We start from the raw sequence: 15,717 nt of genomic DNA, 5'->3' as shown, positions 1-15,717 counted from the left end.
GATTGGATTGAGATCTGGGGAATTTGAAGGCGGAGTCAACACCTCAAACTGGTTCTTGTGGTCATCAAACCATTCCTGAACCATTTCTGCTTTGTGTCACAGAGCATTATTCTGCTGAAAGAGACCACGGCTATCAGGGAATACCGTTTCCATGAAAGGGTGTAAAAATGCTTAGGTAGGTGGTACGTGTCAAAGTAACATCCACATGGATGGCAGGACCCAAGGTTTCCCAGCAGAACATTGACCAAAGCAGGACACTGCCTCCGCCGGCTCACCTTCTGCCCATAATGCATCCTGGTGCCACGTGTTCCCCAGGTAAGAGATGCACACGCACCCGGCCATCCACGTGATGTAGAAGTTCTGATGCCCATTGTTGGTGCACAGGGGTTAGCACGGGCACCCTGACCTGTCTGCAGCTATGCGGCCCCATACACAACAAACTGTGATGCACTGTGTATTCTGACACCTTTCTAACAGAAGCATATTTGACTTCTTCAGCAATTTGAGCAATAGTAGCTGGATTGGACCACATGGGCCAGCCTTCGCTCCCCACGTGCATCAGTGAGCCTTGGCCACTCCATGACCCTGTCACCGGTTCACCACTTTTCCATTCCTTTTCATTACTTTGAAAAATACTGACCACTGCAGGCCGGGAACACCCCACAAGAGCTGTAGTTTTGGAGATGCTCTGGTGCCATGATGAGGAGATCAGCAGTCTTATTCACTTTTTGGTCATAATGTTATGGCTGATTGGTGTGTATTAGATATAGTAATTTTATGATGTAGTTAATCTAATAGATCAGAGAGAGACAACTCTGAATGTGTGTGTGTTAATTTTGTCCCGAACTAATGTTTTAATGTGTGTGTGTTTGTATCAGCTTTCTCTGAAAGGACCTCCAGGAACGTTAGGACTTTCAGGACGTCCAGGTCCTCTGGTGAGTCTCCAAATTTTGGATTTGTGCTGCTGTGAATGTTATTATTGTTATTTTTTTAATGATGAACCTAAATGTATTCAGTATGAAATCTTTTACTGTGTATTTGTTTTTTTTGTTACTAAGAAGCTCTAGTGGATGTTATGGTATGTAGCTCTGTTAGCATCAGTGACCCTGATCTCAGAATTGATCTAAACCTAAGTCAAAGCAAGGGTTCAGACAGAATGTGACCTGGATTGTGTTTTAATCATCTGTTTGATTTTTCCAGGGTGCACCGGGGTCACCAGGACTGAAAGGAGATGTTGGTGTGTCAGGTCCACCGGTAGGGGGCACTGTTGACCTTCACAGCTTCACACTAAAATATTGCTCATCTTGAGTACGATGTTGGATGTGGAAGTTAATTTAGAGTATTTAGATATCTTTGTAGATGTTTCAGGTTGATATGTTTCTGTCTCTCTCACTCCCAGGGTCTGCGAGGGTTGCCAGGTATTTCAGGACCAAATGGAAAACCTGGGAAAAGGGTACAGCATATATATCTAGTCATCTACCTCTAATGAATCACTGAAATGTTAAGGATTAAGTACTGATGCTAACAGGTGAGTTTTTGTGTATGTTGTCAGGGACGTGGTGGGACAGACGGAGGTCGAGGGGAACCGGGAGAAACTGGAGCTAAAGTAGGTCTTAACCACACAGAGATACACAGAATAAAGAATGAAATGGAATAACACACTGATCTGGGATCTTACTGAGCTTTAGCACTCAGCTCCATGAAGTAAATGTTCCTGCTGAATTACAACAGTGAGGTATAAATCTCTATCTCTCTCAGGGTGACAGAGGCCTTGATGGTTTACCTGGACTTCCTGGAATCCAAGGACACCGGGTAAGAGAGAATAAGAAAACAGAATATGATTATAAGGGCAGCAGTAACATTTAAAATGGCTTCTGTAGATTATGAAGGCAGTAGATTACAACAGCATCAGTAGATTATAACGGCAACAGGAGATTATAAAAGCATCAGGAGATTTTAACAGCAGGGGTGAATCATAACGGCAGCGGTAGATTTTGACGGCAGTGATACATCATAATGGCAGCGGTAGATTATAACGGCAGCGGTAGACAATAACGGCAGCAGTAGATCATGAGGACAGAAGGAGACTATAACGGCAGCAGTAGATCATAACGGCAGCGGTAGATCATAAGGAGAGCAGGAGATCATAACGGCAGCAGTAGATTATAACAGCAGCAGTAGATTATAACGGCAGCGGTAGACTATAACAGCAGCAGTAGACTATAACAGCAGTGGTAGACTATAACGGAAGCAGTAGACTATAACAGCAGCAGAAGACTATAACGGAAGCAGTAGACTATAACAGCAGTGGTAGACTATAACGGAAGTAGTAGACTAAAACAGCAGCAGCAGACTATAACGGCAGCAGTAGACTATAACAGCAGCGGTAGACTGTAACGGAAGTAGTAGACTATAACAGCAGCAGCAGACTATAACGACAGCAGTAGACTATAATGGCAGCAGTAGACTATAACGGCAGCAGTAGACTGTAACGGCAGCGGTAGACTGTAACGGCAGCGGTAGACTGTAACGGCAGCGGTAGACTGTAACGGCAGCAGTAAACTAGACTGGCAGCGGTATACTATAACAGCAGCAGTAGACTATCACGGCAGCAGTAGACTATAACGGCAGCAGTAGACTATCACGGCAGCAGTAGACTATAACAGCAGCAGTAGACTATAATGACAGCAGTAGACTATAATGGCAGCAGTAGACTATAATGACAGCAGTAGACTATAATGGCAGCAGTAGACTATAATGACAGCAGTAGACTATAATGGCAGCAGTAGACTATAATGACAGCAGTAGACTATAACGGCAGCAGTAGACTATAACGACAGCAGTGGACTATAATGGCAGCAGTAGACTATAATGACAGCAGTAGACTATAATGGCAGCAGTAGACTATAATGACAGCAGTAGACTGTAACAGCAGCAGTAGACTAGACTGGCAGCGGTATACTTTAACAGCAGCAGTAGACTATGACGGCAGCAGTGGACTATAAATGCAGCAGTAGACTGTAACAACAGCAGTAGACTATAATGGCAGCAGTAGACTATAACGACAGCAGTAGACTGTAACGGCAGCGGTAGACTAGACTGGCAGTGGTAGACTATCACGGCAGCGGTAGACTATAACGATAGCGGTAGACTATAACGACAGCAGTAGACTATAACGACAGCAGTAGACTATAACGGCAGCGGTAGACTATCACGGCAGCGGTAGACTATAACGGCAGCAGTAGACTATAACGGCAGCAGTAGACTGTAACGGCAGCAGTAGACTATAACGGCAGCAGTAGACTGTAACAGCAGCAGTAGACTATAACGGCAGCAGTAGACTGTAACGGCAGCAGTAGACTGTAACCGCAGCAGTAGACTATAACTGCAGCAGTAGACTATAACGGCAGCAGTAGACTGTAACAGCAGCAGTAGACTATAATGACAGCAGTAGACTATAACGGCAGCAGTAGACTATAACGGCAGCAGTAGACTATAACGGCAGCAGTAGACTATAACGGCAGCAGTAGACTGTAACAGCAGCAGTAGACTATAATGACAGCAGTAGACTATAATGACAGCAGTAGACTATAACGGCAGCAGTAGACTGTAACAGCAGCAGTAGACTATAATGACAGCAGTAGACTATAACGGCAGCGGTAGACTATAACGGCAGCGGTAGACTATAACAGCAGCAGTAGACTATAACAGCAGCAGTAGACTATAACGGCAGCGGTAGACTATAACAGCAGCGGTAGACTATAACAGCAGCAGTAGACTATAACAGCAGCAGTAGACTATAACGGCAGCAGTAGACTATAACGGCAGCAGTAGACTATAACAGCAGCAGTAGACTATAACAGCAGCAGTAGACTATAATGACAGCAGTAGACTATAATGACAGCAGTAGACTATAATGACAGCAGTAGACTATAACGACAGCAGTAGACTATAACAGCAGCAGTAGACTATAACAGCAGCAGTAGACTATAACAGCAGCAGTAGACTATAACAGCAGCAGTAGACTATAACGGCAGCAGTAGACTATAACGGCAGCAGTAGACTATAACAGCAGCAGTAGACTATAACAGCAGCAGTAGACTATAATGACAGCAGTAGACTATAATGACAGCAGTAGACTATAATGACAGCAGTAGACTATAACAGCAGCAGTAGACTATAACAGCAGCAGTAGACTATAATGACAGCAGTAGACTATAACGGCAGCAGTAGACTATAACAGCAGCAGTAGACTATAACGGCAGCAGTAGACTATAACGGCAGCAGTAGACTATAACAGCAGCAGTAGACTATAACAGCAGCAGTAGACTATAACAGCAGCAGTAGACTATAACGGCAGCAGTAGACTATAACAGCAGCAGTAGACTATAATGACAGCAGTAGACTATAATGACAGCAGTAGACTATAATGACAGCAGTAGACTATAACGACAGCAGTAGACTATAACCGCAGCAGTAGACTGTAACGGCAGCAGTAGACTATAATGGCAGTGGTAGACTATAATGACAGCAGTAGACTATAATGACAGCAGTAGACTATAACGACAGCAGTAGACTATAACAGCAGCAGTAGACTATAACAGCAGCAGTAGACTATAACGGCAGCAGTAGACTATAACAGCAGCAGTAGACTATAACGGCAGCAGTAGACTATAACAGCAGCAGTAGACTATAACAGCAGCAGTAGACTATAACGGCAGCAGTAGACTATAATGACAGCAGTAGACTATAATGACAGCAGTAGACTATAACCGCAGCAGTAGACTATAACGGCAGCAGTAGACTATAACGGCAGCAGTAGACTATAACGGCAGCAGTAGACTATAACGGCAGCAGTAGACTATAACAGCAGCAGTAGACTATAATGACAGCAGTAGACTATAACGGCAGCAGTAGACTATAACGGCAGCAGTAGACTATCACGGCAGCAGTAGACTATAACCGCAGCAGTAAACTGTAACGGCAGCAGTAGACTATAATGGCAGTGGTAGACTATAACGGCAGCAGTAGACTATAACAGCAGCAGTTGACTATAACGGCAGCAGTAGACTATAACGGCAGCAGTAGACTATAATGACAGCAGTAGACTATAACGGCAGCAGTAGACTATAACCGCAGCAGTAAACTGTAACGGCAGCAGTAGACTATAATGGCAGTGGTAGACTATAACGGCAGCAGTAGACTATAACAGCAGCAGTTGACTATAACGGCAGTGGTAGACTATAACGGCAGCAGTAGACTATAACCGCAGCAGTAAACTGTAACGGCAGCAGTAGACTATAATGGCAGCGGTAGACTATAACGGCAGCAGTAGACTATAACAGCAGCAGTTGACTATAACGGCAGCAGTAGACTATAACGGCAGCAGTAGACTATAATGACAGCAGTAGACTATAACAGCAGCAGTAGACTATAATGACAGCAGTAGACTATAACCGCAGCAGTAAACTGTAACGGCAGCAGTAGACTATAATGGCAGTGGTAGACTATCACAGCAGCGGTAGACTATAACGGCAGCGGTAGACTATAACCGCAGCAGTAAACTGTAACGGCAGCAGTAGACTGTAACGGCAGCAGTAGACTATAACGGCAGCGGTAGACTATAACCGCAGCAGTAAACTGTAACGGCAGCAGTAGACTGTAACGGCAGCAGTAGACTATAACGGCAGCAGTAGACTGTAACGGCAGCAGTAGACTGTAACGGCAGCAGTAGACTGTAACAGCAGCAGTAGACTATAACGGCAGCAGTAGACTGTAACGGCAGCAGTAGACTGTAACGGCAGCAGTAGACTATAACGGCAGCAGTAGACTATAACGGCAGCAGTAGACTGTAACGGCAGCAGTAGACTGTAACGGCAGCAGTAGACTATAACGGCAGCAGTAGACTGTAACGGCAGCAGTAGACTATAACAGCAGCAGTAGACTGTAACGGCAGCAGTAGACTGTAACGGCAGCAGTAGACTATAACGGCAGCAGTAGACTGTAACGGCAGCAGTAGACTGTAACAGCAGCAGTAGACTGTAACGGCAGCAGTAGACTGTAACAGCAGCAGTATACTACCACAGCAGCAGTAGCAGCAGCTGTTCTCACACCTTTTTAATGTAATGTCTTATACCCTGTAATAAATGTGTTCATGTCTGATTGCAGGGTGAGCCAGGAAAGAGAGGGAGGATCGGTCCCCCAGGAGAAATGGGAATAAAAGTAAGTGTTCAAATACATCTGTGTGTATTGTGTGCGTGTGTGTGTGTGTGTGTTCAGTATAACTCACTGATTATTGTTTCCTCAGGGTTCAGATGGCCAGCCAGGACCTCGAGGACAACCAGGAGAGCCTGTGTGTACTTCCTGTTTCTCATTCTTCTCATTTTTAATAATGATATTGTTGTTTTTATGTATTCATGAAAAGATTGCAGGATTTCTTCATTAAGACCTAGCTTAACCTAGCGTAGCCTAGCTTAGCTTAGCTATGTTTGGCCTCATTAGTTAATTTCTTCGTTCACTGCAGGGTTTACAGGGACTGACTGGACCCAGAGGACTTCCTGGACCTACAGGGCTGACTGTGGGTAACACACACTCACACACGCGCACACACACACACACACACACACACACACACACACACTACAACTTTTTTATTCAATCTCACAATCTCTACATGTGTTTCTTAGGGAATTCGGGGAGTTGATGGAATTCAGGGTCCAAAGGGCAATCAGGTGTGTGTCCTTCATTTTCTTTTGTTTTTTAATACCATTTTCCCAGAAGCAATCACTCAGATGAGGAGGAGAAGAAAACTTAGCTTTTAATAAAAATCAGGCTTTTACACTGAGCTCTGAACAGCACCTCCAACTCGGAGAGCAGTATCGGCCTCTGGTGGCCAATCAGGGAGTTACATTATCATCATAATACTTCTAATGCTAATTCTATTAACAACTAATAACACACTGCTATTACTGCTGCTGCCGTTAGTCCTGTTATTACTGTTAGTACAACTCTTACTGCTGATGTTATTATCACTGCTGTTCACACGGCTAATGTTAAAGGTGAAATTCACTGCCAGAACAGAAATCTACAGATCATTTCCTCACCCCCTTGTCATCCAAGATCTTCATGTCTTTCTTTCTTCAGTGGTAAAGAAATGATGTTTTTTGAGGAAAACATTTCAGAATTTTTCTCCATATAGTGGACTTCAATGGTGGCCGCGAGTCTGACCTTCCAGAATGCAGTTTAAATGTAGCTTCAAAGAAATCTAAACCTCCATCCCAGCCGAGGAAGAAGACTCTTATCTAGACACACCGTTGCTCATTTTCTTAGAAAAATTAAAAATTCTATACTTTTTAACCACAGAAGCTCGTCTAGCACTAGCTCTGGGATGCACATCTGTGACGATACGTACTACGCAATCACATGGAAAGGACATGTGTGCTGTAGGGGGAGCTACAGACCCAGTGTTTACTAGTGTGGAGAAGGAGGAGCATTTTGAGCACCGAAGTTGTTGATGTAGGCGGAGCTACGGACCCAGTGTTTACAAAACGAAAGTGCAAAGACCAAGGAAGTGCAAATCAGTCAAACGCACTTTACTCACAAAAAGCTAGAAGGAGAATGTCTGGGTGTGTTGATATCCAGGTGCAGAGTGAGCAACCACAGCTTCAATTACTCAGGAGTTTTAAAAGGAGATTTGTGAGCAGTCATGTTATTTCCAAGCAGACGTTTTTAGGTTTAAAATGATTTCCACGTCCAGGGTACACACACAAATGGAGCATTCTAAACAAAAAACTCACACAAGGACATATAACTGTGTGTCATTCCACACGCAACAACTTCAGAGCACTCCTCCTTCTCCACACTTGTAAAACACTGGATCTGTAGCTCCACCTACGTCACGCAATTACATAGTATGTAGCGTAGCATCTCAGAGCTAGCACTAGACGAGCTTATCTAGCTAGATCTTATCTTGCTAGGTAAGAGCCTTCTTCCTGGGATGGAGGTTTAGATTTCTTTGAAGCTACATTTAAACTGCATTTTGGAAGGTCAGACTCGTGGCCAACATTGAAGTCCACTATATGGAGAAAAATCCTGAAATGTTCTCCTCAAAAAACATCATTTCTTTACCACTGAAGAAAGAAAGACATGACAAGACAAATTCTACACGTAATAAGATGTGATTAATTATGAATGAAAGTAAAAGCAGGTGATTAATTATGTAAACAAGGCTACAGTGTTTTTTACAAGTTAATTTTGTTAATTAAATAATTGATAAACGAGTTTTCTCCTAGACCTATTGTATCACTTTCTGCTTTCACAGGGATCTCCAGGTGAACCTGGAGCACCGGGACAACAAGGAAACCCAGGGTTCCTGGTGAACACACACACACACACACACACACACACACACACACTTCCTCTACAATGTCTTAATGAATCTCTTAATGAATTTCCTCCCAGGGATTCCCCGGACCTCAGGGTCTAATTGGATTACCAGGAGAGAAGGTACAGCTCCGTGTGTGTGTGTGTGTGTGTGTGTGTGTGTAGAAAAGCTTATGGCTTTCATTTTGTGATTCTTACAGGGACCTCCAGGAAAGAAAGGAATGCAGGGTCTGCCAGGCACTGATGGACCTCCAGTGAGTCACACACACACACACACACACACACACACACAGTAAACCTAATTGGCATACCAATATGCATCACTTTATGTTTCATGTTCTTAGGGACACCCAGGAAGAGAAGGACCACCAGGAGAGAAAGGTCTGCCTGTAAGTGACAATAAACACACACACACAATTTATCTTTCCCATATATTATGCATTTCGTTAAATGTGCATCTAACCTGTCAATTTAATTTTATATATTGTGTGTGTGTGTGTGTTTGCTGAAGGGTTTATCAGGAGTTCAGGGTCCTGTTGGATATCCAGGAACCAGAGGAGTGAAGGTAAAACAGTTTATCTTTTGTGTGTGTGTGTGTGTGTGCTTTGTTATTGTGTGTGGGTAACTGTGCACTTTGTGTGTGTGTGTGTGTGTGTGCATGCTTTGTGTTTGTGTGTAACTGTCCAGTCTGTGTGTGTGTGTGCTTTGTGTTTGTTTATGTGTATAATTGTGCACTCTGTGTGTGTGTGTTTGTGTGAACTGGTGAACTTTGTGGTTGTTTGTGTGTGTAATTGTGTACACACACATGCAACACTTCATGTGTGTGTGTGTGTAACTGCACCCTGTGTGTGTGTGTGTCTGTGTCTGTGTATGTGTGCATTGGTGTGCTTTGTGTTTGTGTGTAACTGTGCATGCTGTGTGTGTGTGTGTGTGTGTGTATGTGCTGTGAGTGTAGGTGTACTTTGTGTGTTTGTGTGTGTAATTGTGCACTTCACGTGTGTGTGTGTGTGTGTATTTTAGGGTGCAGATGGTTTGAGGGGACTGAAAGGAAGTAAAGGAGAGAAGGTGAGTGATGAAGCTCCTCCCACCATCAACACTTCCTCTGGGTGGGCATGGCATACTTTTCCCCTCCCCTGTCAATCAGAACAGAATTAGCCAATCAGGAGCATGTATGTAGTGTATTATGTGGAAGAGAGCAGACAGCAGTGCAGTTCCCTTGTGTCTCAGAGTTCTGCTGAAGCTGGACTCACGCAAGCGTGTGTGTCCATGAACTCCTTTCTGGTTCCAGTTGTGTGTGTGTGTGTGTCTGTGTGTGTGTGTGTCTGTGTCTGTGTGTGTGTGTGTGTGTGTTTCTCAGGTTCTGACTGTGTGTGTGTTTTTTAGGGTGAAGATGGATTTCCAGGAGCGAAAGGAGAAATGGGGGGAAAAGGAGATGATGTAATTCCAAATGATTGCATTTACTGACCACACACAACTCAAGAGCACTTAAAAATATGTGAGGTTCAGAAGAGTGTCCACGGATGTGTCCACTGATGCTGCTGTCCCACTGTGTCTTCATAGGGAGATCCTGGACCTGTGGGTATGCGTGGTGAAGATGGTTCAGAAGGTTTCAAGGGTCAGTCAGGCCCAATGGGAGATCCAGGACCTGTGGGCATTCCTGGAGAAAAGGCAGGAATCATTAATCATCTTCATCATCATTGTTTATAGAGAGGCGAGCACCCATAATCAGAGATCATTCTCTCTTTCCTCAGGGTAAACTCGGGGTCCCAGGGCTGCCAGGGTACCCTGGACGGCAGGGACCAAAGGCAAGACCAGATCAAATGTATTCACTTTAATGTGTGTGTGTGTGTGTGTGTGTGAAGACAGTGATGATATTCAGTTTAGTGTTGTTGTGGGTGTTCTGTGGTGTTTAGGGGGCAGATGGCTTCCCTGGCTCTGTAGGTGTTCCAGGAGAGAAAGGACGAAAGGTCAGTAAGTGGGATTGTAAATATTTACTGTTGATAAGATCTGCTTTACTTTTATTGATGTAAGTGTTTATATTCATTTCAGGGTCCAGCAGGTCCTGCTGGTGCTGCAGGACAGAGAGGTCCCAATGTGAGTGTCAGCACCACTGTCCACCTCAACATCCACCTCACTGTCCACCTCACCATCTACCTCACTGTCTACCTCACCATCCATCTCATTTTCCACCTTACCATTCACCCCACTGTCCACCTCACCATCTAACTCACCATCCACCTCAACATTGACCACGACAGCCACCTAACCGCCCACCTCACCATCTGCCTCATCTCACTATCAACCTCATCATCTACCTCACTGTCCATCTCACTATCAACCTCAGTGCCCACCTCACTGTCTACCTCACCATCCACCTCACTGTCCACCTCAACATCAATCTCAACAGCCACCTCACTGTCCACCTCACCATCCACCTCTCTGTCATCCAACTCACTGACCACCTGACCATCCACCTCACAATCCATCTCACTGTCCACCTCACCATCCACCTCTCTGTCATCCACCTCACTGTCCACCTCACCATCCACCCCTCTGTCGTCCACCTCACTGTCCACCTCACCATCCACCTCACAATCCATCTCACTGTCCACCTCACCATCTACATTACTATCCACCTCACTGTCCACCTCACTGTCCACCTCACCATCTACCTCACCTTCTACCTCACTGTCCACCTCACCTTCTACCTCACTGTCCACCTCACCATCCACATCATTGTCCACCTTACTGTCCATTTCTCTGACCATTTTACAAATCCACCTTGCTGCCCACCTCAGTATCCACTTCACCTTTCACCTCAGTGTCCACCTTACTGTCCTCTACACCATCCACCTCACTGCCCACATCATCATCCATTTTAACAATGTAAAATTGATACACTGGAAGCCAATCAATTAGTGTGTGTGTGTGTGTGTGTTGTTGTTGTTGCTCACAGGGTGCTCGAGGAGCACGAGGTTCAAGAGGACCAACTGGGAAAACAGGAGAAAAGGTGAACAGTTTTGTGATTTTAAACTCAGCATTCCCTGTGAGATTACAATGACCTTCATGTCCTTCAACATGTACGTATGTTTGTTTTGAAGGGCTCAGCAGGACATGATGGGCCTCCAGGAGCATCAGGAGAAAGAGTGTGTACAAACACACACATACACACACACACAAAATTCACAGCATATACTACATACACACATTAGTGAGTAATCCATTTTTGTTTCAGGGACCTCAAGGGCCCCAGGGTCGAGTTGGAGAGATCGGACCAAAGGGACCAAATGTATGTCTGTCTATCTATCTCATCAGGCTAATCTATCTATCTATCTATCTATCTATCTATCTATCTATCTATCTATCTATCTATCTATCTATCTCATCAGGCTAATCTATCTATCTATCTATCTATCTATCTATCTATCTATCTATCTATCTATCTATCTATCTATCTATCTATCTATCTATCTATGTCTGCCTGTCTATCTATCTATCTATCTATCTATCTATCTATCTATCTATCTATCTATCTATCTATCTATCTATCTATCTATCTATCTATCTATCTATCTATGTCTGCCTGTCTGTCTGTCTGTCTGTCTATCTATCTATCTATCTATCTATCTATCTATCTATCTATCTATCTATCTATCTATCTATCTATCTATGTCTGCCTGTCTATCTATCTATCTATCTATCTATCTATCTATCTATCTGTCTGTCTGTCTGTCTGTCTGTCTGTCTGTCTGTCTGCCTTAAACAGAAGTAAAGAGTTATTATCATTAGTCTCACAGTGTTTCTGTGTTTGATTATTCAGGGTCCTGCTGGTAAAGACGGGTTGCCAGGTCACCCAGGCCAGCGGGGGGAGCCGGTGAGTTCACTTACACATATTACACATAAAAAATGCTGAGGGTTTTGAGAATCCTGATGTGTTGAGTGCTGATACAGCTATAATTCAGTGTGTGATCATAGCTATTTGCACGTCCTGTCTTCAGGGTTTTCAGGGAAAGACGGGACCCCCAGGACCTACTGGTGTGGTGGGACCTCAGGTGAGCTCACATGTCAAAAACCTCAAACCCTGTCCACTACATAGTTCACTGTGGGCTTGTTGAAACCACACAAAATGAATTCCTTTACTCTTACTGGTTTTAGGGGAACACTGGAGAAACCGGACCAGTGGGAGAAAGAGGTCACCCAGGAACTGCAGGACCACCTGGAGAGCATGGATTACCTGGTGCAGCTGGCAAAGAAGGGGCAAAGGTCAGATTTCCATCTTCAAACAGAGATACCTGTCTCAGTGTCTCAAAGAACAAGAACATTCCTCAAAATTTAGTTGTTGTGTCTCACACTGTGTGCTGTTTAGGGAGATCCTGGCGGCACAGGAGCCTCAGGGAAGAGCGGCCCACCCGGGCTGAAGGGTTTCCGTGGTAGCCGTGGAGCGGCGGGTTCCATGGTAACCATCGCTATGACTATAACTGAGGGATCAAGCTACTGTAAAGCTAGTGGGTGGGGTTAAAAATGATTAATGGTATATGCTAGACAGGATGGAGGTTTTTAATTGGCTGTTGCTTGGTCATGTGACGTGTGTCCTGTAGGGGCCAGCGGGACAGAAGGGAGGGGCAGGACCTGTTGGATCAGCTGGACCTGCTGTATGTACCTTACTTACTTTGCTGTTCTATCTGATTTTCTCTGCTGACAAGAGAAGGAGGATAAATAAAACTGTCTGTCTGTCTCTCTCTGTCTCTCTCTCTCTCTTGCTGTATCTGTCTGTCTTTATGCCTGTCTATCTTTAGGGTGCTACAGGTGAGAGAGGTCCTCCTGGATTGGCAGGTGCAATTGGTCAACCCGGACGATCTGGAACAATTGGCCCTCCAGGACCAATGGGAGAGAAAGGAGAGCCAGTAAGCCCCACCTCTTTCTGTTAATTTGCATATTTAAATAAACCCAGTGTGTAAGGAGAATGGCTGAATTGATATAAATACAGTATTTAATTAAATTACTCCACATTTACATATGTTCTGATCGGTCAGATGTTCAAGAGACACAAACATGTTGACAGTGTTAGCATGTGGAATGTTAGCATGTTTAGCGTGTATAAAATGTGCTGATTAGCAAAGTAATGCTATCTCTAGAGTTCCATACGCTGTCTGTCATGCAGTGCTAGCTATGTTAGTTAGCTAAATATAACAATTATCCTAGTCCTAATACAGTGTTAAAATACGATGATTAAATGCTACAACTGATGATCATAGGCTAGCACATAAGTAGTGTCCTTACAAAAAGTCCACATCACCACACTGCTTCTCTGTGTGTGTAGGGAGAGAAGGGTCCAATCGGCCCTGCAGGACAGGATGGAGAGCAGGGTGTTGTGGGATTGCCAGGAGCCATGGGTCCTCCAGGGCCCCCGGGAGAGGATGGAGATAAGGTATCTGTGTGCATTAAGCATACAATGTATGTCAAAATCTAGTATTTTTGTATTTTTACATACTTTAAAAGTATATTTATTTATTTTTCATTTGTATTTCTTTTGCTGTGAATGTGTGCTTGTGTGTGATAGGGTGAAGCTGGAGGTCCAGGACAAAAAGGAAGTAAAGGGGATAAAGGAGAACATGTAGGTATTTTGTTTTCTCTTTACCATGAAAGAAGTGGCTCCTGCTTCAGTTCATTTTTAATCATTTCTGTGTGTTCATCTGCACAGGGACCTCCAGGTCCGGTCGGTTCTCAGGGACCGGAGGGACAGCCTGGGGCACCGGTGAGAAAATGCAATAAATACAGAAATAATGCATTTGTAACAGTTTGAAGTCTGTGCCTGTATGTGGAGGCCATAGACTTTCTCTGACTTAATCAGAAAAAGTTTAATCAGAGCTATGCTACACTGGTCTGATGAGCTTTTGTTGGCCTCGAGTTTCTTCTCAGGTACTTAATTAGGATTAAACCGAAAAAATGGTGTTCAGACTTGGAATGAAAGCCATCAGATTAAGGCCAACACTGTCTCTTTATCACCAAGGGTGTGGACGGGGAGCCTGGACCCCAAGGGCAACAGGGTATGTACGGGCAGAAAGGAGATGAAGGAGCACGAGGCTTTAAAGGAGCTACTGGACCAGTGGGACTTCAGGTACAAGTCTAAATAAGTAGCATTATTATATAGTTATCAGAACACACTGTATTTCACTGAACTCTCCATGCTCAACACGCAGCCAATCCGAACACATGGTACAGCTCTCAGCCAATTAGAACTCACTGTAATCATCTCAGCCAATTAGAACACAGAGTACAGCTCTCAGCCAATCAGAACACACTGAACTGCTGTCAGCCAATCAGAACACTTCATGCACAACACACAGTTAATCAGAACACACTGTACTTCTCTCAGCCAATCAGAACACACTGTACTGCTGTCAATCAATTAGAACACACTGTACTGCTGTCAGCCAATCAGAACACAATGTACTGCTGTCAGCCAATCAGAACACACTGTACTGTTGTCAGCCAATCAGAACACACTGTACTGCTGTCAGACAATCAGAACACAGGGTACAGCTCTCAGCCAATTAGAACTCACTGTAATGTTTTCAGCCAATCAGAAAACTCAACACACAGCCAATCAGAACACAGGGTACAGCTATCAGCCAATCAAAACACAATGTACTGCTCTCAGCCAATCAGAACACAATGTACTGTTCTCAGCCAATCAAAACACAATGTACTGCTCTCAGCCAATCAGAATAGAGATTATTGCTCTCAGCCAGTCAGAACACACTGTACTGCTCTCAGCCAATCAAAACACAATGTACTGCTCTCAGCCAATCAGAATAGAGATTATTGCTCTCAGCCAATCAAAACACACTGTACAGCTCTCAGCCAATCAGAACACACTGTACTGCTCTCAGCCAATCAAAACACAATGTACTGCTCTCAGCCAATCAGAACACAATGTACTGCTCTCAGCCAATCAGAACACAGAGTACTGCTGTCAGCCAGTCAGAACACACTGTACTTCTAGTATAATTACTTGTACATATTTGACATTAATGATAATTGTAATGGTAATTATTGGTCATTTAGGGAATGCCTGGACCTCCAGGAGAGAAGGGAGAAAGTGGACACTCTGGATTGATTGTGAGATCACTTCCTGTTCCTGTATCTCTTTCCACCAGTTTAAAATTATATCACTGAACTGCTCAGAATATTTATTTATTTATTTATTTACAGTCATAATTTTAGAGTAACAGTTTAGTTTAAGGCCAGAAATGACCTCTGACCTCTTTCTGTTTAAAGGGACCTCCTGGTCAGATGGGCTCCCGAGGACCTCAGGGTCCAAGTGGTGGACAG

The 15,717-nt window shown here is 44.1% G+C and overlaps 1 protein-coding gene across 1 annotated transcript in view; it reads left to right on the top strand.

Annotated features, from left to right (window-relative positions):
• The window catches only part of col5a3b (collagen, type V, alpha 3b), a 47,022-nt gene that overhangs the window by 25,960 nt on the left and 5,345 nt on the right, over positions 1–15,717 (top strand). Inside the window, exons 13-47 of the mRNA XM_058381010.1 lie at positions 879–935; positions 1,201–1,254; positions 1,400–1,453; positions 1,553–1,606; positions 1,759–1,812; positions 6,169–6,222; positions 6,308–6,352; positions 6,524–6,577; positions 6,687–6,731; positions 8,321–8,374; positions 8,461–8,505; positions 8,583–8,636; positions 8,727–8,771; positions 8,894–8,947; positions 9,403–9,447; positions 9,766–9,819; positions 9,943–10,050; positions 10,134–10,187; positions 10,296–10,349; positions 10,432–10,476; positions 11,339–11,392; positions 11,484–11,528; positions 11,618–11,671; positions 12,203–12,256; positions 12,381–12,434; positions 12,538–12,645; positions 12,749–12,838; positions 12,981–13,034; positions 13,179–13,286; positions 13,703–13,810; positions 13,943–13,996; positions 14,084–14,137; positions 14,393–14,500; positions 15,451–15,504; positions 15,664–15,717. Coding sequence (XP_058236993.1) covers positions 879–935; positions 1,201–1,254; positions 1,400–1,453; positions 1,553–1,606; positions 1,759–1,812; positions 6,169–6,222; positions 6,308–6,352; positions 6,524–6,577; positions 6,687–6,731; positions 8,321–8,374; positions 8,461–8,505; positions 8,583–8,636; positions 8,727–8,771; positions 8,894–8,947; positions 9,403–9,447; positions 9,766–9,819; positions 9,943–10,050; positions 10,134–10,187; positions 10,296–10,349; positions 10,432–10,476; positions 11,339–11,392; positions 11,484–11,528; positions 11,618–11,671; positions 12,203–12,256; positions 12,381–12,434; positions 12,538–12,645; positions 12,749–12,838; positions 12,981–13,034; positions 13,179–13,286; positions 13,703–13,810; positions 13,943–13,996; positions 14,084–14,137; positions 14,393–14,500; positions 15,451–15,504; positions 15,664–15,717 — 2,136 coding nt within the window. The remainder of the gene's footprint in view (positions 1–878; positions 936–1,200; positions 1,255–1,399; positions 1,454–1,552; positions 1,607–1,758; positions 1,813–6,168; positions 6,223–6,307; positions 6,353–6,523; positions 6,578–6,686; positions 6,732–8,320; positions 8,375–8,460; positions 8,506–8,582; positions 8,637–8,726; positions 8,772–8,893; positions 8,948–9,402; positions 9,448–9,765; positions 9,820–9,942; positions 10,051–10,133; positions 10,188–10,295; positions 10,350–10,431; positions 10,477–11,338; positions 11,393–11,483; positions 11,529–11,617; positions 11,672–12,202; positions 12,257–12,380; positions 12,435–12,537; positions 12,646–12,748; positions 12,839–12,980; positions 13,035–13,178; positions 13,287–13,702; positions 13,811–13,942; positions 13,997–14,083; positions 14,138–14,392; positions 14,501–15,450; positions 15,505–15,663) is intronic.

This window comes from Hemibagrus wyckioides, linkage group LG26 (genome assembly GCF_019097595.1).
Source record: "Hemibagrus wyckioides isolate EC202008001 linkage group LG26, SWU_Hwy_1.0, whole genome shotgun sequence".
NCBI classification, from domain to species: domain Eukaryota; kingdom Metazoa; phylum Chordata; class Actinopteri; order Siluriformes; family Bagridae; genus Hemibagrus; species Hemibagrus wyckioides.
The sequence above is the reverse complement of the archived record's forward strand: the minus strand, read 5'-3'. Positions and strand labels throughout refer to the sequence as shown.